The 23114-nt window shown below is 37.5% G+C and overlaps 1 protein-coding gene across 5 annotated transcripts in view; it reads left to right on the forward strand.

Annotated features, from left to right (window-relative positions):
* The window catches only part of LOC123531823 (isatin hydrolase-like), a 43000-nt gene extending 22436 nt beyond the window's left edge, over positions 1–20564 (forward strand). The window contains exons 1-4 of one of the 5 annotated variants that reach the window (XM_045313083.2): positions 7260–7402; positions 15484–15675; positions 16384–16525; positions 18490–20564. In XM_045313083.2, coding sequence (XP_045169018.2) covers positions 15491–15675; positions 16384–16525; positions 18490–19026 — 864 coding nt within the window. In that variant the 5' untranslated portion in view covers positions 7260–7402; positions 15484–15490 and the 3' untranslated portion in view covers positions 19027–20564. Of the gene's footprint in view, positions 1–7259; positions 7403–7504; positions 7646–15483; positions 15676–16383; positions 16526–18489 lie in introns of those variants that run through there. The other 4 variants (XM_045313086.2, XM_045313087.2, XM_045313084.2 and 1 more) reach the window with 4 other exon arrangements.
* The last annotated feature ends 2550 nt before the right edge of the window (positions 20565–23114 follow it).

A 23114-nucleotide genomic window follows, 5' to 3' on the forward strand; every position in this document is an offset into this window, starting at 1 on the left:
TGCACCAAAAGGTCATACATTTAACTATCCTTTTTCCACTGGTAGTATCATCATCTAGACTTAGTTTATTTAGTCTTGCATTGTCAAAAAACTTGTATCTGACCATAACCCTTTTTTGTAATAAAGTTGCAAATTGTAATAATTATAACAAAACTGGTTGGAGTGCTTATTACAATTTGAAATGGACATCACAACCCGTTTTGTAATAAAGTTGCAAAATGTAATAAATTTCTCAGAGTATGTGTAAACGTATTTGTGTCATAGTTCTAAGGTTCACTATGTGAATAACGTTGAATGAGGTGAAGATGTCAGTTGGCGTACTTTTAGCATGTAATTTTACTCATTGATTGTAACTAAGAAGGGTAAATGGTGAGCATAACATCAAGGAAGTTTCTACAAAATGGGGTCGTGGGTTCGATCCCCGGCCGCGTCATACCAAAGACGTAAAAAATGGTACTAGCAGCTTCTTCGCTTGGCGCTCAGCATTAAGTGATAGTGCTAGGACTGGTCAGCCCGGTGTCAGTATAATGTGACTGGGTGGGGTATCATGCCACGTGTCTACGGCGTGATATTCCAGTGAGGCAGCACTATAAAGTTGGGCATTGTGCTCACTGCTACAAGTAGACACCGTCGTTTATATCACTGAAAAATTGTTGAAAAAGACGTTAAACCCGAACACACACACACTACAAAATAGTTAAGAGTGTTTATTACAAGGTGAAAATAAACAAAGCATTCCGTTTTGTAATAAAGTTGCAAAATAAGCAGTACATGCTAAGATTGTATCTCTTTACTAATAATTGTTGTTTTTTTTTATTTCTGCTCTTAACTTCTTCACTATGCAGCCTTCAACGGTTTACATGTTGTATTGTATAACTGATGTACTGTTTTATATGGAATGGAAAATAAATTGGTTATCACTAGATAAGTAAAAAAAATATAAATAAATAAAAAAAAATAAAATAAAAGATAAAATAATGTTGCAAAATGTAAATTTCTGAGTTAGATGAAAAGCATTTGTGTCATATTTCTAAGGCTCACTTTATGAGAAATGTGAAGGAGATGAAGATCTTTTCATAATATGGCCAACCGAGTCTGCAATTTTCACTGTGTACCTTGTTCTCGGTGCTTTCGAGGGATCTACTTTCCAGATTTTATTTTTTACCTGTCATATAGGCAAGCAGTTAGAAAATGAAATTGGATCTTCAAAAAATCAGTGAAATTGACATAATTATTACAAAACGTGTTAGAAAGCTTATTACAATGTAAAATGGACATCACAACCCGTTTTGTAATACAATTGCAAAATGTTATAAATTTCTGAGTTAGTTGATAGTTCTAAGGTTCGCTATGTGAATAAAAGTGAAGGATGTGAAGGTGTAATGTGTCATACTAATGACAATTTGGCATTAACTATTTGCATAAAAGTGAGAAAGAAAAAACAAGTACTTACAAAACCAATGTGGATACTCAAATTGTAATAATTATTACAAAACGTGTTAGAAAGCTTATTACAATGTGAAATGGGCATCGCAACCCATTTTGTAATAAAGTTGCAAAATGTAATAAATTTCTGAGTTAGTTGAAACGCATTTATTTCATAGTTCTGACGCTCACTATTGGAATAAAAGTGAAGGATGTGAAGATGTAATGTGTTATACTTTTGACAATTTGGCATTAACTATTTACATAAAAGTAAAAAAAGAAAAAAAAACAAGTACTTACAATATCAGTGTGGAAACTCAAATGCAATAATATAGGGATAATACACGTTTTTTTGTGTATTAACGTCTGCAGAAGCCCGCGGGATTGTTTGTGACCGAGACCGAAGGTCGAGGTCACAAACATATCCCAAGGGCTTCTGCAGATGTTAATACACAAAACAAACGTGTATTGTCGCTATTCTTGCATAAAAATATATTTCACGGCGATTTATGTATTGTTTTCATACGTGATGACTTGACGATTCCGGTACATTTTTTATTTACCATTCCAGTTGTTCTTGGAAACGGTAAACATGTTTTAAATATCCGTATCCAGGGCCCGGAAATAAACAACGCTATCAAAAGCACCTCCTGAAGGTTTTTAAGCGATTTTTTATCTCTCATTATTACAAACATAAAATTATCAATAATTGTTCATATCATTTCACAATTTGGTGGACTCGATCACAATTTCAAGAACAATAACTTTGCATTCGAGTTATATTGAGTACGGACACGCAGTTGGAGTACGGATAAGTACGAACATAGGTCAAGTTTCCAAGCTGTTTATATAAATTCTTCGAGAAATTAGATAAAAACATACCGACTGATACTTACCAAAATCATAAATATAATACCTAAAAACGAACAATAGCACAAGTTACACGCGATACTTATTTATTCACAGTTATTTACAATAACTGAACAGACGCTTTGTAAAGGGAGTGAACTCTAAGAGAAGCTAGGGCGTACATTGATGGGGGCAGTACGTTTGGGGTTGGAAACAGATACAGCTAAACATACTATGGATTACATTGTATTTATAATGCTACAAGATGAGGTTGTTAAGGAAGAAACAAGACGCAGATGCCAAATATTAGTGTGCGTAAAAATACATACATATATCCCTGGCAAAGCATTTCAAAAATAAAAATCGGGTATTAACAGCACGTGAATTGCCTTGTTTGCACACGATTTTTCTCCCGTTAATACATGGGCGGATCCAGTGAAAAAAGTAGTTTTTATGCAATAATTATTACAAAACGGGTTAGAACTTTTTACAATGTGAATTGGACATCGCAGCCCATTTTTTAATAAAGTTGCAAAATGTAATAAATTTTTGAGTTAGATGAAACGCATTTGTGTCATAGTTCTAAGGTTCACTATGTTAATATAAGTGAAGGAAGTGAAGATTTAATGTGTCATACTAATGTAAATTTGGCATTTAATATTTATATAAAAGTAAGAAAAATACAAGTACTTACAATATTAATGCTGATACTCAAATTGTAATAATTGTTACAAAACGGGTTAAAAAGCTTATTACAATGTGAAATGGACATCACAACCCGTTTTGTAATAAAATTGCAAAATGTAATAAATTTCTGAGTTAGTTGAAACGCATTTGTGTCATAGTTCTAAGGTTCACTATGTGAATAAAAGTGAAGGATGTGAAGATGTAATGTGTCATACTTATGACAATTTGGCATTAACTATTTACACAAAAGTGAGAAAAATAAAACAACAAGAACTTACAAAATCAATGAGGACACTCAAATTGTAATAATTATTATAAAACGGGTTAGATAGCTTATTACAATGTGAAATGGACATCGCAACCCGTTTTGTAATGAAGTTGCAAAATGTAAAAAATTTCTGAGTTAGTTGAAACGCATTTGTGTCATAGTTTTGAGGTTCACTATGTGAATAAAAGTGAAGGATGTGAAGATGTAATGTGTCATACTTATGACAATTTGGCATTAACTATTTACATAAAAGTAAAAAAAACAAAACAAGTACTTACAAAATCAATTATGATATTGGACATAGGATATAGACTGGCTCAGTTCACTACATTCAGTTATAAAAATGTGAAAAGATATATCATAGTCTAGGAGCTAGTCTAATTACTGAACGTTTTAATTTTATGTTTACATGAACTTTATAAAGTACTTGTTCATGTTTTCAAATATGAAATTTGGGTCTAATATACCTTCAATATTGTTCCAAGAGGCCTTATTTTTTTAAAAGGCAAAGGTTATCGTTCACATAATAACAGCAGATTGACCCCTGGTCCCTTAATGTGACTTTGAACTTTGAGGGTCATAGATCTCGAGCTTGCACGTTGCATGCCGTCTTACTGAAACAAACATTTCAGGCACCGAAAAAAAATCTGACATGACGAACGAAAGTTAGGACCCGGGTTTTACATAGCAGTAACTGTATTACTGGGGGCAAACCTTCCGTCGAAATGTGGTTAGTGACGTTGGGGTGGGGGGGGGGTGGGGGTGGAACAGGGAGCAATATCCTCTAGTATCACTTCATTGGGGACTATCAAATATTCCATATAAAATCTTATTCACCTTTTATCATAAATGAAATATATACTATCGTGGAAATAATGTGCGCAAGTCATTCCGAAAGGCAAAAAGACGACTTTTGGTGTGGTGACAGTTTGCGGGGCGTGTTCTGTTGGGGCAACCTTCGATCGGGACGACATTCCATGGTATATCGTTTATCTGGGCGATATTCGGCGTTGTGGCATTTGTCGAGGCGAAAGTTGGCAGGAGGTGCCATGACGACCTTTGACGGTCTGTCGCTGCGCAGAGCAACATTATAAAATGGCACCAAAAACATTTGCGTATGTATAAAGAAAATATGAATAGCATTGCTAAGGATGATAAGAATTGAGTACCTATAGGTCCGAGCACTACAACCAATATTCTGAATAAAATAGCTAACCTGCCATTTATTTGGACCGTGGATTATGGATTTTTTGTGTTTTGTCTTTTGTAAGTGTTCTTTTCAAATCGAACCGAATGAAATCAAGGTTTATTTATTGTATTGTCGGAAAAGGTTTAACAAATGTAACATTAGCTAGGTAGGATTGGTACAAAAATCTATCTTATTGTTTTGGTGAAAGTAATTACAAATACTACTAGGATGTGTGGACTGTTTTAGATAGAATTCATAATATTTACACGGCTCAGAAGCCGATTTCTACATGCCCGTAAGGCTCATACATATCATATCCGTTCTGCTGTTCTCGCCCCCCCCCACCCCCCCTCCCACCCGCAAGTTGATTTCTTTCAAAAAGATTTTGGTATTTAGTTGCACATATTTGCAATTTTAGCCCACTATCATCAGATGGTAGGCTATTCAAATCACTCTGCATCCGTGGTCCGTTGTCCGTCCGTCCGTTAAAAATTTTCGTTATCGCATCTCCTCAGAAACTACTTGGGGATTTTGACCAAACTTTGTCAGAATGATGTATTGGTACCTTGGTTGTGTCCCCCTGAAAATCAGACTGGTTCAACAACTTTTGATTGAGTTATGGCCCTTTGTTTATTTTTATAATTTACATAGATTTATATAGGGAAAAACTTTGAAAATCTTCTTGTCCAAAACCACAGGGCCTATGACTTTGATATTTGATGTGTAGTATCATCTAGCAGTTCTCTACCAATATTATCTAAATTATTTCCCTAGGGTCAAATATGGCCCCGCCCCGGAGGTCACATGTTTTATATGGACTTATATAGAGAAAAACTTTAAACATCTTCTTGTCATAACCTGCAGCATTCACATTTTGACCATATACATAGTTTTGAGTGGCTAGATGAACCTTGACATGAGTTGACCTTGATTTTGACCTAGTGACCTACTTTCACATTTTTGTAGCTTCATCCTTCAACCTTGGACCACATGCATAGGTTTATGTTCCGAAATAAACTTTGACCTTGACATTGACCTAGTCACCTACATTCACATTTAATTTAGACCACATGCAAGATTTTGTGTTCCGAAATTTGATCTTGATTTTGACCTAATGACTTTCTTCCACATTTCTCAAGCTACAGCTTTCAAATTTGGACCACTTGCATAGATTTTTGTACCGAAATGAACTTTGACCTTGAGATTGACCTAGAGACCTACTTTCACCTTTTTGTAGCTACAGTCTTCAAATTTGGACTACATGCATAGGTTTGTGTACAGAAATAAACTTTGACCTTGACATTGACCTAGTGACATACTTCCACATTTTTGAAGGTACAGGCTTCAGATTTGGACCACATGCATAGTTTTGTGTTCTGAAATGAAATTTGACCTCGATTTTGACCTAGTGACCTACTTTCACAATTCTTAAGCTACAGCCTTCAAATTTGGACCACAAGCATAGTTTTGTGTACCGAAATGAACTTTGACCTTGAGATTGACCTAGTGACCTAATTTAACTTCCCCCAAGCTAAAGGCTTGAAATTTGGACCACTTGCATAGTTTTGTGTTCTGAATTGAAATTTGACATCGATTTTAACCTAGTACCTACTTTCAAATTTCTCAAGCTACAGCTTTCAAATTTGAAGCACTTGCATAGTTTTGTGTACAGAAATGAATTTTGACCTTGAGATTGATTTAGTGACCTACTTTCACATTTCTCCAGCTACAGCTACAGCTTCAAATTTGTAACGAAATGCATGGACCACTTGCACAGTTTTGTTTACCGAAATGAACTTTGACCTTGATTTTGACCTTGATCTAGTCTTGAAATTTGGAACATTCAAAATGGCTCAATGGTGGGTGCCAAGATCACTCTGTGATCACTTGTTTGTAATCTGATCTAAATTCTTAAGATATAAGGGTCAGATTACTTATTTATGGGTGGATATGTATGTTACCTCGGCTCCAGAAAACAGTCGTGCTCTCTGCATATCTCTATGGCGTACAATTTTGATCAAAAGTAAAAAGATAAGATTTCATTGGTGAAATATGTCAACAAGTTGAATTTCTAGTTAATATATAACAATCAATCACATCGAGTGAGCACTCAGTGAAATTGAAAGACACAATACTTTGTTAAAGAAAAGCAACAAAATCAATAGAGCCTGCAGCTGCTAATCTGAATACTAAAGTTACACACATCATACATCACAGATATATGGATTAAAGACACTTGTCAGCACAGGGTAACCCGAAAAATTTCCAAAAAATTTGGAGAAAACCTTAAAAGCAAATACCTTAGAATGTATTACTAAGCAATGAAGGTGTTACTACTTGGCGTATCTTTTTATTTTTATCCCATATGGTAAGCCGTACATTTCGGCATCAATGCAGTTGCGCATATATGTGGCAGTGCCAATGACGACACCCTGTCTGTACTATAATGTAATGCAGGGCCAATGGGTCCGCGAATGAAAAACAATGTTTCGTGGCTGATTCGATTGCAGTGTCATAAGTACTAGACATTGACTCATGTGTTAAAGCAATTTTGAGTCGAAGCCGACTCTGGACAGTGCCACATTGCACTGTGCAGCATTTTCAGTCGCGCCACGTTATGATGCATAATGGCGTGGGTAGCTAGTCCCGTCACAATACTGATTTTTATTTTTAATGGCGCTATTTCCTGTCTTCCAATCCCTTTTGCTGAATCAAGATTTTATCAAACACATCTACTCGTTTTATTGCAATTTTGGTATTCTGGTATTTTTCATTTTGAGAAAAAGGTGTAGACACGTGCCTTCAGTGCTTATAGGAGGCTACGCCATTGCATATAAAATCATAGTGTAATATAATCTATAAGCGCTGATTCTCCTCCATGAATTAGGTCGCGGTGTGTCAACCGTTATTAAACAAACAAACCGAAATGTAGGCTCTTTCAAATACGCACGGACAGAGAGGATAAACACTAACAAAAACCCAAGGTAAGTAGATTTTTACGCATTTTTCTGTTACAGAATATTAATTGATATTGTTACTGTTTATTGTCATAGATAATAACGCCGCTAGGCAGAGCGGTAAAATCATATTTTTAAGCAGATAAGTGTACTAAAGAATTAACCATTCTCCACCTGTGATTCACGCAGAGAAATTGTTATAAACTGCGGAGAACGAGCAAATACTGTTACTTTTCATCCAGTTAGTTGACATCATCGAGAAAACTTTTGGTAAGAGATATTTTATTTTTTATCCAGTTACGAGTTGTATATGTTTGGAAGGAACGAACAACTACTATTTTACAACTTTACACACAGTAATTTAGAAATCAAACGCAGGCTACAAACTACTAAACTTCAAAAGTTTTATTTAAGGTATAGTACAAATGTATGTAGTTTCACACGTTCAGTTAAACAATTCTACAATGTGAATTTGATTAAACTCTGAAAATTTGGCAAACAAAAAAGATTGGATCGTGTGCTTGTTAGCCCACTACTAAAATCATTCTGCGTCCGACGTCCGTCTGTACCTTAACAATTTCTCGTTATCGCATCTCCTCAGAAACTACTGGTCGGGGGAGGTGGGGGGGGGGGGGGAGCGGATTTGGATCAAACTTTTGTCAGAATGATGTATTGGTACCTTAGTTGTGTCCCCTGAAAATCAGCCTGGTTCAACAATTTTGAGTGAGTTATGGCCCTTTGTTTATTTTCTAATATATTTTTTTCTCCAGTGGCCCTCAAAGTAGTTAATTGTTAGCTCACTTGTCACAAAGTGACAAGGTCAGCTTTTGTGATCGCGCAGCGTCCGTGGACCGTCGTCCGTCCGTCCGTGCGTAAACTTTTGCTTGTGACCACTCTGGAGGTCACATTTTTCATGGGATCTTTATGAAAGTTGGTCAGAATGTTCATCTTGATGATATCTAGATCATGTTCGAAACTGGGTAACGTGCGGTCCAAAACTAGGTCAGTAGGTCTAAAAATAGAAAAACCTTGTGACCTCTCTAGAGGCCATATTTTTGAATGGATCTTCATGAACATTGGTCAGAATGTTCGACTTGATGATATCTAGGTCAGGTTCAAAACTGGGTCATGTGCGGTCAAAATCTAGGTCAGTAGATCAAATAATGAAAAAACCTTGTGACCTCGCTAGAGGCCATATTTTTCATGGGATCTGTATGAAAGTTGGTCTGAATGTTTATCTTGATGATATCTAGATCAAGTTCGAAACTGGGTCAACTGCGATCAAAAACTAGGTCTGTAGATCTAAAAATAGAAAAACCTTTTGACCTTTCTAGAGGCCATATTTTTCAATGGATCTTCATGAAAATTGTTCTGAATGTCCATCTTGATGATATCTATATAAAGTTCGAAACTGGGTCACGTGCGTTCAAAAACTAGGTCATTAGGTCAAATTATAGGAAAACCTTGTGACCTCTCATGAAAATTGGTGAGAATGTTCACCTTGATGATATCTAGGTCAGATTCAAAACTGGGTCACGTGCTTTCAAAAACTAGATCATCAGGTCAAATAATAGAAAAACAAATAATAGAAAAATAGAAAGTGACCTCTCTAAGAGACCATATTTTTCAACAGATCTTCATGTAAATTGGTCAGAATTTTTATCTTGATGATATCTAGGTCAAGTTCAAAACTGGGTCACATGAGCTCAAAAACTAGGTCACTATGTCAAATAATAGAAAAAAACGATGTCATACTCAGTTCAAAACTGGGTCACGTGGGGACAGGTGATTGATGGTTAGTTTGTTTAGTACGCTAATTTCTGGGTTTAATTATTAATTATAATATAAGTAATTATATGTGCATTCTTTGTTTCCATAATAAGAAAAAGTAATAATTGCATATAACTCATTAATGGTGTCGTCTCTCTTGTTTAGGGTATGGGTTTAATTATTAGTTATGATATAAGTAATTATATGTGTATTCTCTGCTTCCGTAATAAGAAAAAATGCGTATAACTCATTAATGGTGTCATCTCTCTTGTTTAGGGTCAAGGCCACTTGTTTTGATCTAGTGACCTACTTTTTAGCTCATCAGAGCACAAATTGCTCAAGGTGAGCTATTGTGACCGGTCATTGTCTGCGTCGTCCATTGTGCGTCGTCCGTCAACATTTGCCTTGTGAACACTCTAGATGCCACATTTGTGACCCAATCTTTATGAAACTTGGTCAGAATGTTAGTCCTGATGATTACTAGGTTAAGATGGGAACTGGGTCATGTGGGATTAAAAACTAGGTCAGTAGGCCAGATCAAAGGAAAAGCTTGTGAACACTGTAGAGGCTACAGTTGTGATCTAAGTTTTATGACACTTTGTCAGAATGTCTTTCCTGATGATTTGTAGGGCGAGTTTGAATCTGGGTTGTATAGTGTCAAAAACTAGGTCACCCGGTCAAATCAAAGAAAAGCTTGTGAACACTTTAGAGGCCTCATTTGTAACCCAATCTTTCAGAAACTTGGTCAGAATGTTAGTCTTGATGATTACTAGGTTAAGTTAGAAACTGGGTCATGTGGGGTCAAAACCTAGGTCTGTAGGCCAGATCAAAGGAAAAGCTTGTGAACACTCTAGAGGCCACAGTTGTGACCTAATATTTAACAGAATGTTTGTCTTGATGATTTCTATGTTAAATTGGAATCTGAGTCATGTGGGGGTCAAAAACTAGGTCACCCGATCAAATCAAAGGAAAAGCTTGTGAACACCTTAGAGGCCACACTTGTGACCTAATCTTTATGAAACTTGGCCAGAATGGTTATCATGATGATTTCTAGGTCGAGATCGAAACTGGGTAATGTGGGGTCTAAAAGTAGGCCAGTAAGCCAGATCAAAGGAAAAGCTTGTGAACACTCAAGAGGCCACAGTTGTGACTCAATCTTTATGAAATTTGGTCATAATGTTTGTCTTGATAATCTCTAGGTCAAGTTCGAATCTTGGTCATGTGGGGCCAAAAACTATGTCAGTAGGCCAGATCAAAGGAAAAGCTTGTGGACACTCTAGAGGCCACAGTTATGACTCAATCTTTATGAAATTTAGTCAGAATATTTGTCTCGATGATCTCTATGTCAAATTCGAATCTGGGTCATTTGGGATTAAAAACTAGGTCAGTACGCCAGATCATAGGAAAAGCTTGTGAACACTCTAGAGGTCACAGTTGTGACCCGATATTTATGAAACTTTATTAGAATGTTTGCCTTGATGATCTCTAGGTCAGTTTCGAAGCTGAGTCATGTGGAATCAAAAACTAGGTCAGTAAGCCAGATCAAAGGAAAAGCTTGTGAACACTCTACAGGCCAACGTTGTGACTCCATCTTTAAGAAACTTAGTCAGAATGCTCGTCTAGATGATCTCTAGGTCAAGATCGAATCTTGGTCATTTGGGGTCAAAAATAGGTCACAGGGTCAAATCAAAGGAAAAGTTTGTGAACACTCTAAAGGCAACAGTTTTGACTCAATCTTTATGAAACTTGATCAGAATGTTTGTCTTGATGATCTATAGGTCAGATTCGAAACTGGGTCATGTGGGGTCAAAAACTAGGTCAATAGGCCAGATCAAGTCTGGTGAGCGATATAGGGCCATCATGGCCCTCTTGTTTGTTTTTAACATACACTATTCAAATTTGCACCACATGTATAGTTTAGAGTGGCTAGATGAACCTTGACATGAGTTGACCTTGATCTTGACCTAGTAGCCTACTTTCACATTTTTGTAGCTACAGCTTTCAAAGGACCACATGCATAGGTTTGTGTACCGAAATAAAACTTGACCTTGATTTTGACTTAGTGACCTACTTTCACATTTTTTAAGGTACGGGCTTCAAATTTGGACCACATGCATAGGTTTGTGTACCAAAATAAAATTTGACTTTGATTTTGACATAGTGACCTACTTTCACATTTTTAAGCTACAACCTTCAAATTTTAGTTTTCTGTACCAAAATGAACTTTGACCTAGAGATTGACCTAGTGACTTACTTTCACATTTCTCAAGCTGCAGGCTTCAGATTTGGACCACATGCATAGTTTTGTGTTCTGAATTGAAATTTGACCTTTTTAAATTAATCTAATGACCTACTTCCACATTTCTCAAACTACAGCTTTCAAATTTTGGCCACATGCTTGGACAACATGCACAGTTTTGTGTACCGAAATAAACTTTGACCTTGGTTTTGACCTAGTGACATATTTGTGCTTTGCTCATAGCACATTCATATATTGACCAATCTTTTTGATATTTGGTATGTAAGTACCTTCTATGGAGCCAACATTACCAGTTGATATTAGAGGTCACTAGATCCAAGGACTGTGATGACCTGGATTCTGACATTTGAAAAATATGGACCTCGCGCGTTTTTCATAATGATAAAGGACGTCTGTGGAAAAATCACAATTTTGATAACATTTACACGAATAGAACTTTTTCTACAATGTATATTTTAATTAGACTTCTCACAGTCATAAATAAACATATGGTCTTTAATATGGTGAAATAATTATATAGGTTCATGTGAGTTGTCTAGCATTAAAGAGATTCGTACATTACTCGCTGATTTTAGGACACTATATGGAAACATTTAACGTTTGAAACGTTTTAATATTAAAATTACATTTTAAGATACTAGCATTGCAGTTTGAATAAAATTGCCCACTCATATCTCTAGTCAAGGCGTTATCCTGCGTTATCCGGATCTATGACATTAGGCAATTAAATTTTTTTCATCGATGTCCCTATTTAAAAAAACGGACTGTGATAAAATCCGAGTAAAATTAATGGTAACCCTGGGCTGTATTCCTTTAACTACCCAGTGCTCTAAAAAAATTAGTCTTCTAATTGTTGTCAAAGTATATATCGTAGGCTAAGTGGACTCGATTATGTACCCCCTTTTCGCCCGGCACGCCGATTCCACCCGATTTATACTCGTTTCAGTCGGGCCAATTGAGCTTGCATCAATTTAGTACACATTTCGGTGTACCGATCACTCGAGCGGGTTAGCCTGGTGCTGTATGCATGTATATGAATAGAGCCCATCTACTAGTGTTTCTGCTCCGGTAACCAGAAATGTTGAGATTATTCATAGTTGATAGGAACCAGAACTTGCATGAACTTAGCCAGAGTAGCCAGGGTTAGGGTCAGGGTTAGGGTCGGTTTCTGGCTACCCTGACTGTTCTGGCTGCTCTGGCTAAATTCCCACACATGGAACCAGTTTTCCAGTGTCGTTAATATTCATCATGTGACCGTTCTGCCTTGTAAAGTTGCTACAAATATGCTGCCATAAGTATGTTTGAACTCTTCAACTCGGATAAATGATTCTGCGCCATCATGGCCCTCTTGTTCTTGCGGTCAGGGATGTTGGAATGGGGTAAACAGGAGCTTTTATGTATTAAATGCGATGTTGAAATATACACACAACAAGCCTGGATAATAGGCAGAGATAGGAGTAAATCAGGTTGAAAGTTAGCACTTTTGGTCTTGAAAACTAAAAGTACTTTCAGACAAGACAAAAGAAATCTGAGTAGTACACCTTTCATCGACTCCGGTTTATAAACAAATAAAACAAGAGTTATTATAAAAATACTGGGGGAAGTAGGAGACAAATCAGACATTCTTTATACATACGTACGTCTGGTTGGTCTATGAAATCTTTCTGCCTCGGTGTATGTGGTATGAAATTGCGATTTTCATAATAGATACAAGCGTTTCCGGAAAATGCATTTCCTAAAAAATAACGTTGGCTGTTTAAGATTTTTAGGTCTACTTTTTCTCAAAAGTTATATCTGAGCTAAATGTTTGAACCTTTGCACATGTACATTTGTTTATCATAACGAGTTGAGTAAATAGGCCAAGAACCATAACTCTCACTTGCATTTTGTCAGAATTATGAGCACTTTTGTACTTAGCTAATTATGTCTCCCCTCATCACTGGGGGGGGGGGGGGGGACATATTGTTTTTGCCCTGTCCGCCCGTCACACTTCATTTCCGATCAATAACTGGAGATCCATTTAACCTAGAACCTTAAAACTTATAGGGTGGCAGGGCTTATAGAGTAGACGACGCATATTAATTTTGGGTCACTTCTTCAAAGGTCAAGGTCACAGGGGCATGAACATTGAAAACCATTCTGATCAATAACTAGAGATCCATTTAGACCAGAATGTTGAAATATCAAAGGATGATTGGACATGCAGATTAGATGATCCCATTTGATTTTGGGATTACTCTGCTGAAGGTCAAGGTCACAGGGACCTGAACATGGAAAACAATTTCCGATCAATAACTTGGGAACCATTTGGCCCAGAATCTTGAAACTTCATAGGATTATTGGACATGAAGAGTAGATGACCCTTATTGATTTTCGGGTCACTCTATTAAAGGTCAAGGTCACAGGGGTCAGAACATGGAAATCCATTTCCGATCAGTATTTGAGAACCATTTGACTTAGAACCTTCAAACTTCAAAGGGTAATAGGCCTTACAGAGTAGATGACCCTTATTGTTTTTTTTTGGGTCACTCCGTCAAAGGTGAAAGTCACAGGGGTCATGCGTTCGTCACACTTTATTTTCTATCAATAACTGGAGAACCATTTGACCTAAAAAATTTAAACTTCATAGGATGGTAGGGCTTTCAGAGTGGATGAACTCTTTTTTATGATCTACTAGATCAAAGTTAAAGGTCACAGGGGCCTAAACATGGAAAAAACTTGAGAACACTCGACCCAGAATATTTAAACTTCAGGATGATTAGACTTGTACAGTAGATGACCCCTACTGATTTTTGGGTCACTTGATCAAAGGTCAAGGTCACAGGGACGAAAACATTGAAAATGGTTTCCGATCAATAACTTGAGAACCATTTTACCCAGAACCTTAAAACTTCATAGGACGATAGGACTTACAGAATAGATGACCCTTATTGGTTTTAGGGTAACTTGAGCAAAGGTCAAGGTCACAGGGGCCTGAACATAGAAAACTGTTTCCGATCATTAACTTGAGAACCTCTTGACCCAGGATGTTGAAACTTCATAGGATGATTGGACATAAAAACTGTTACCAATTCATAAATTGAGAACTACTAGGCCCAGAATGTTGAAACTTCTTACGATGCTTGGACGTGCCGAGTAGATGATCCCTGTTGCAGCAGCCAACCATCAGTATCTCTTTGACTTTCGCTCCTGTCCGCTATTGACTGCTTGCCTGTTACAACTATACATACGGGGAGAGATATGCGCTTTTCTACAAAACACATCTGATTTTATTTAGGTCAACGTTTTCTAAAAATCGATGAGCTATAGCTTTGAAACTCACTTAACCAACATTGGCATAGGGTCTACTTTTAATAAGCCCGCTCGCTTAACTCAGTAGGGAGAGCGTTGGTCTACAGATCACGGAGTCGCGAGTTCGATCCTCGTATGTTCTCCGTTACGATTTGATAAAGACATTGTGTCTGAAATCATTCGTCCTGCACCTTTGATAATTCATGTGGAGGAGTTGGCCGTTACTTGCGGAGAACAGGTTTGTACTGGTGCAGAATCCAGGAACACTGGTTAGGTTAACCTCTCGCCGTTACGTGACTCAAATACTGTTGAAAAACGGCGTTAAACCCAAAACAGGCAAACAAACAAAACTTTTAGTGTCAAATAATGAATATGCACGAGTCCAAGATGGCGGCGTCCTACTGTTAATCGGATGCCTTTGACGGTACCTTTGTATCCATTAGCTATTAAGTCAAGTGTGAAATTTTCTTTCTAAAGAGAAGGAACCAATAAACAGGCCCCTAACTACCTTTTACACATAGAAACTAGCTTGTTCATTTCGGTATACTGTACATGTAATGTGCTCAGATGATGTTTCTCCAACTAATCGCTCGACAAATCCGGTGTGAAATTGTCTATTATGCGTTTGTTTTTTCTTGCGGCGCTCTGTGGACCTGACACAGGTCTGTAACTTGCAACCCGGCTAAGTTTGCATTGAGGTTTGCTGAAAAGTACGTGCGTAGTGCACGAGGTGTTGTTGCATCAACTACAAATACAACTAGATTTTGTTAATATTTCCATTTTTCAGATAGACGATGCAGTTTGAGATGTTTTCCACGTTACTAGTATTGGCCGTCAGCAATGGTCATTTAGCGCATGCTTTAGATTTCAAAATTGTCGACTTAACCCACGAACAGAATTCAAGCACGATATACTGGCCTGGAAACCCGAGTTATAACTTCACTATCCTATTCCGGAACCGGACTTCCAAAGGATATTGGTAATATATTACTGTTCAATAATGAAATATAATATCGGGCTTACATGGTCAACTCAAATACAACATGCTTTTGAATTACACTAGAGTTATCATGGTTTAGATTCTATTTAATTTAATCCCGCCCGCTTAGCTCAGTAGGTAAGAGCGTTGGTCTACGGACCTCTGGGTCGCGAGTTCGATCCTCGGGCGAGGCGTATGTTCTCCGTGACTATTTGATAAACGACATTGTGTCTGAAATCATTAGTCCTCCACCTCTGATAATTCATGTGGGGAAGTTGGCAGTTACTTGCGGAGAACAGGTTTGTACTGGTACAGAATCCAGGAACACTGGTTAGGTTAACTGCCCGCCGTTACATGACTGAAATACTGTTGAAAAACGGCGTTAAACCCAAAAAAAAAACAAAACAAAAAAAAACCAAACAAACTATTTAATTTAAACAGCATCAGAAAAATACTTAAACATGCTTACTGACAAAGTTATAAGAGTAATTATCTTTCAGACGGAACATTAAATGACATTTTACAAGTATCTTGCCAGTCTTGCACCCCCACTTAAACCGGGTCACACACCGCATCCATCGTTTGGATAGAAATGTTAAATAACACCCATTCCAACCACCCCGTTAACCCCTTAAAGCGATCAGTCGAATTACTAAAGTAATATTAAGAAATAAGTAATAATCGTTCTTATATTTCCCTGTCTTGAAGGTATGAGTCAAATACGTTTCAAACAGCGGAGCACGGAGGGACGCATCTGGACTCGCCAGCACATTTTGCCGAGGGGAAAAAAAGGCAGCATCAGATACCAATGGACAAGCTAGTAGGACCTGGAGTTATTATAAATGTTAAGGTAACATACATGTTGGCTTATTTTCAGCATTAATGAGTTACCGATTAAAGAAAGTGTATATCAGTATTTTTATTTTATAAGAAGCGTGAAAAGTCGCTTTCTTCAAGTCACTTCACCGATGTGGGTTCGAACCTTTCTCGACGCGTTGAATACGTCTTGTGAGGAAGCCTTCCAGCTGGCTTACGGAAGGTCGGCGGTCCAATCAAGGTGCCTACCCATGATGAAATGATGCACGGAGGGGCACATACGGTCTTTTCCGGCATCAAAAGCTGGAAAATCGCCATATGACCGAAAATTGTGTGGGGGGGCTCCTTGGCTGACTTCAAATCACTTTCCCCTGGTCGATGTGGGTTCGAGCCTCATTTGGGGTGCTGAATTCTTCATGTTAGGAAGCCATCCGACTGGCTTACGGAGGGTCGTTGGTTCTACCTAGGTTACCGCTCGTGATGAAATAATGCACGGAGGGGCACCTTGGGTCTTCATCCACCATCAAAGCTGGAAAGTTGCCATATAACCTATAATTGTCGATGCGACGTTAATAAACCCAACCAAATAGATAAATATAATTGTGTGTGACAGAAAAGTTACTTTTTTCTAAGCTTAAAAAAACTCATTGTATACGCGAATTTAAGGCAATCTTTACTTATATTGACTTTATATTCTAGCAGTGTTAAAATATTCAGTATTACTTTTCCAATATATAATCTAAAAAGATGAAACCAGTGTGAAATATGAAGTAAAAAGAATATGAATTTGGCAACAAAAATAACATTATGGCTACGCTATACCATTAAAATGTTTTAATAACAGACACATGTATGGGCTTTATAAATGTTTTGTGCATGTTTTGAAAGAGAGACTGACAGGTTTTTGATTACATGTTATTCACAACGCCTAACAGTCTAGAGTTTCATGCGTGAAAATGAATTGAAATTTGAAAATGCGGTTTTTGTGTGTTCGCGAATGTACGGAAAGTCGGTTGTTTGTAAATGATGTGAAAAAAACAAAACGAATGTAAATTTTAGTCAATTCGTTAGAAAATGTGTATACAGGCTGGTCTGTTTATTGTCCCTTAAATATTTCACTAAAAAAAGAAAGAAAAAAAGTTCAGTAGTCGATGCTGCTCAGCATCTGTGTATAAAACGCATATGACTTAGGTAGCCTGTTGGAGGTCACATTGACCTTTACTGTTGACCCAACGGTCCTAAAACAATAGGAGTCTTCCGATGGTCACATCATTTCATATCATAAGGTTCGACTGCTGTCAAAACGTTCACTACTTTTGATACGAAAGCGTTTTAACCTAATGTGGCACTGATCTTCGAAACAACATTGGCACATGCATTTATCTTACGAACTTTTAACGAGCACAGACATGGATTCGAAATGTTTAATCAATTTCATTGTGAGCTTGACCTTTCACTCACTATTTAAAAGTGCTATGACCTTTCCCGCAACAAAACAGTTTACCGATCATAGCATAAATGCCAATAAAAATACATGTTCTAAGTAAGCGTTCCTGACAATATCATTATTCGGGCCTTGTCTACTTAAAAAGTCTCACCAACCCTACCTTTCCCCTGAACCCACTTAGGAGAGTATCATTCGATCATCGATTGGCCGCAGGCAGATCGTCTCTATAACGTTTTATGTAGTGACAATATGACTGGAGCAGCACATTTTCAAAAGTTTATTGTAGGAGGTTTTGGAGTCAAAAGATCTGCCGTCAGGCCTACCAGAGGACAAACATACCGGCCAACTTACCAACATTAGCCAAACACATTTCTTTGTGTAGGGGCAGGGGAGAAGGGGTTAAAAGAGGGTACTGGAGTAGAGGGGGAACGTGTGTAACACTAAGAGGCTGTTTCGAATGTCATCTGAAATACACAACCCAAAACATGAAACACGAATTGTGAACAAATGACATCATATATGTAACCTTCTGGATGTGGTTTTACTTTCAGGCAAAGTCAGCCGAGAATCCAGATTACAGAGTTACCATTGATGATCTGCGAGCTTGGGAATCCAAATACAACAGAATTCCAAAAAGGGCAGTTATAATTATGAACTCTGGATGGCATTTAAAGTATCCAAACAAAACGCTTACGTTTGGAACAGAGACACCAGATGATGCCAGCACCTTCCATTTTCCTGGCTGGCACGAGGACACGGTTAATTGGCTGATGAAAAATAGAGATGTTAATGTTGTCGGTGTAGACACGCCTTCTACTGATTACGGCCAATCGAAGACATTTTCTGTACACGTGGCTCTCGGTGAAGCAAATATTCCAGGAGCTGAGAATGTCGCAAACTTGGACGAAATCCCAGAAAGTGGGTCTATTATCTATGTTGCAGCTATTAAACTGTACGACGGCAGTGGAGGTCCAGCAAGAATATTTGCTACAATGTCAGAAGATGGTATGACTGGCCGTTCATCTAAATTGCTACTGAGCAGTGTTCTATTTATATTTTCGGCTATAATTGTGTTTTCAATGGAATAAACCGTTGCTATATTAATAGGCATTGAATTGTGAAAAATATACGTGCAGAAAACATTGTGCACATGTCAGTGAGAAACAGACCTGCGCGCTCATTCGCATGAGAGAATCCTCGAAATACTGTTTTCTTAGAAACTATATCTAAATGTTTACTATTGAATACTCAGATCACATAGTTAAAAAACGGTGTATTCAGATATCGTCATTGTATATATCATGTGATCATTGTTATGCCCCCGAAGGGAGGCATATTAGTTTTCAACTGTACATCCGTTCGTTCGTTCGTCACTTCACTTTTTGCATGAAGGCACTTTACCTGCCAACCACTGCACCCAGGACCTTCAAACTTCACATGCTGATAGTACTTATTGAGTACATGACCCCTACTGACTTTGGGGTCACCAGGTCAAAGGTCAAGGTTATAGGGGCCAAAGTTAACTCGTTCGTTAGTTCGTTCGTCACAATGTTCGTTGTCACATTAACATTTTGCATGAAGGCACTTTACTCGCGAACCACTGCACCCAGGACCTTCAAACTTCACCTGCTGATAGAACTTATTGAGTACACGACCCCTACTGACTTTAGGGTTACCAGGTTAAAGGTCAAGGTCACAGGGGCCAATGTTAACTTTTTGCATGAAGGCACTTTTCTCGCGAACCACAGCACCCAGGACCTTCAAACTTCACATGCTGATAGTAATTACTGAGTACACGACCTCTACTGACTTTGGGGTCACCAGGTTAAAGGTCAAGGTCACAGGGGCCAATGTTAACTTTTTGCATGAAGGCACTTTACTCGCGAACCACTGCACCCAGGACCTTCAAACTTCACATGCTGATAGTACTTATTGAGTACATGACCCCTACTGACATTGGGTCACCAGGTCAAAGGTCAAGGTCACAGGGGCCAATGTTAACTTTTTGCATGAAGGTACTTTACTCGCGAACCACTGTACCCAGGACCTTCAGACTTCACTTGCTGATAGTACTTATTGAGTACACGACCCATATTGACTTTGTGGTCACCAGGTCAAAGGTCAAGGCGCTGCGGGGGCATTTGTCACCATTAGTGACAGCTCTTGTTCTGCTAAAATGTTAATGTTATATGTTAGTGACAGTATCGATATGTTAACAAAGCCTTCATTTAACCAATGTATAAGTTCCTAATTTAGTAATTAAATATCAATATCATGCATATATGATTAGTTTTCATATAACTAACAGTTACGGTTGGTTATTTTGGTACATGTTAATCCGATGGATGAACCGGACGTATAGTTTATATCCAACAGATGTAGCACTAGACTAGCTCCTAGACTGTGATATATCTTTTTTGCATGTTTATGATTAAATGTAGTGAACTGAGCCAGTCTATATTCTTTGTCCAATTTCAACATCATTCCTCTGTGAAAATCTCTAAAACAGACTGGCTTTAGTCTCTATATAATTAAATTCATCAAAAAATGGAAAAATGTAGAAATATATTATTATCAGTCTAGTGGCTAGTCTAATGTAGCACATAAATAAATGACATGGTCAATGTGTGTGTGTGCTGAATGTGGCAAGGTACTGTCAGTGATGCATAATATCTTGAGATTCAGACTAGTGACCTCTTGTATAAAAGCTCGCCTTTGACCGAATATCTCAGTTACTTTTTAAAAAAGGAATCGTCGAGAGAGGACCATTTTCCCCGTCTTTGGTATGCGAAAATGGAGAAGGGCGGCATCGAACACCAAAATAGACCAACACTGCACTACTCATTTCCCCTATGACGGCAGTAGCATTTGAATAGCGAACTGATTAACACAACGAATTGACTTTTAAATTTCCTTTGTAATCTTTCCAAAGGTAAATGATGAAATGTATTTTGTTTGATTAACGGTCTGTACTTACGGAGCTTCAATTTTCTCTAAATCTCTGAAGCTTTTGGACGGGACGGATTGTTTACTGTAGATGATTAAACCTTATGCGTAATTACGTTTAGAGCACAAAATAAAATTAGGCGATTTTAATATCTCTTAACTCATGCATTTTTGTACCACTATGCATGTAAATAATAAAATCAACATTTGTCTTTGGAAAATTGATTGTGTAAATTAAAAAAGAACAACAACATTGTGACATTTGCTGTAGGATAAAACAGGCGATCTTTTATTTTTAAAAGTCGAATGTAAGACAATTTCTTATGGTGAAATATATTGATTAAATAATGGAAATATCTCTGCTACCTATTATATGTTGATCTTTCAAAGAATACAATAATAATATATATAAAGAAATAAATGTAAGGGAAAATCAAACAAAAGAATACGAGGACTGTTAGCAGCCTTAGTTGCAGAGGATTATAGTATCGAAATATATAATTGAGAATAACGTGTAAAATCAGCAATTTATATTCTGTAGAAAATTTGAAACTTGGGCAAAGAGGGTTGCAGAGGACATTCTTTTTTCGTGGCAAATTTACATCAAAGAGAACACTACAGTAAGAAAATCCAGGACATTTACACAAAATGTAAAGTAAATGCCGCACTAAATCTATAAAGCCCGCACATGAAGCTCAATAGGGAAAGCGCAGATCTACGGATCGCCGTGACGATTTGACAAAAGATATGCCTATTGTGTCTGAAATCATTCGTACTCGTCCTATGATTTATGTGGGGAAGTTGGCAGTTACTTGCGGAGAGCAAGTTTTTACTGATATAGAAGCCAGGAAACTGTCTACCGTTACATAACTGAAATACAGTTGAAAAAAAACGGCGTTAAACCAAAAACAAACAAACAAATACTAAATCTATATATATATTTAATAACGTATATTCGTGTTGTATTTTTGTGTGTTTGTAAGAAGACAACGGCATGACACTGTACTCTAATGAAAATATATCAATACCGGCGAATCAAACGACATTAGTTGAATGAAGGATATGACGGTGATATGTTTAGGACATGCAGATTAAATTATCTTGTGTGCACGACTTCTTATCTCGTGCGCACAACATCTTATTTCGAGCATTGACATCTTACCTCGAGCGCACGACATCTTGTCTCAAGCGCACGACATCTTCTGTCGTGCGGACGACATCTTTATACTCTAGCGCTCGACATCTTATCTCGCTCGTGCTCGCGACATCTTATCTCGGGCGCACGACATCTTATTGCGGCGGGCCGCTTGCGGCCTCTGCCGCTTAGTTAACACTCACAGTTTCAAAGTGTGTCATCGCGCGGAAGATCGAAAATTGGAGACAATCCGAATAACACATCAAATTGAAGCGTAATAATTCTTGTAAAACGGATAGTTTAATGAGAAGAAGGGTTAGTGGTTACTGCGTGATGATTTATAAAGTATTTATATCTTGTATGGTAAACCTGTTTTATACAGTAATAAACCCGTCAAACTAGTTCAATAACAGAACTATTTGACTTCGCGGAATGTCATTGGACAAAACCAAACAACACACTGTGACAAAATAGTCCACATTTTCATTGTTATTACACCGTAAAAATGCATTGGATGAAGTTTGTATTTTATCCTACTTTCGTGCATTTTAATAAGAATAAAGAAGAAAATCTAGGCGAATGATATTTTTTGTTTTAATAGGTATTACCGGACTTCTTTAATTATTGTTGTTTATGACGCCATCTTGTTTTTGTGAATGAAACAACAACAACAACTTCTAAAGGACATATCTGTTTATGCGGTGATTTTTTTTTTATAAAACGAGCTTTTAATAGGAACGTGAGACCGTGTCAAGCTGTCACTAATATATAGCGTATGCCTTCCGTATTTGCAATTACCACAAAATAGTTTTTATAACGGAAACGTTCGAAGAAGCGGAAAATGACTCATCGATAGCATTATCAGATTTCTGCACTTTTAACAGCTTAAAAAAGTCTCAAATCAAGGAATATTGCATTTGGAATGGAATGTTATTGAGGAAAAGGTTATCTATTTTTCTGTCAAGCAGCGTTATGGCTTGTGTATAGATTTAAATCGGGCCTTACGTTTGCTTGGTAAGAATGGGTATTCCAAATTGCAACTAGATACTACTAACTAGCAGAACTTCGGATACTTCACAAGTTTGGCATCAAATT

Source organism: Mercenaria mercenaria, chromosome 11 (genome assembly GCF_021730395.1).
Source record: "Mercenaria mercenaria strain notata chromosome 11, MADL_Memer_1, whole genome shotgun sequence".
Lineage (NCBI taxonomy): Eukaryota > Metazoa > Mollusca > Bivalvia > Venerida > Veneridae > Mercenaria > Mercenaria mercenaria.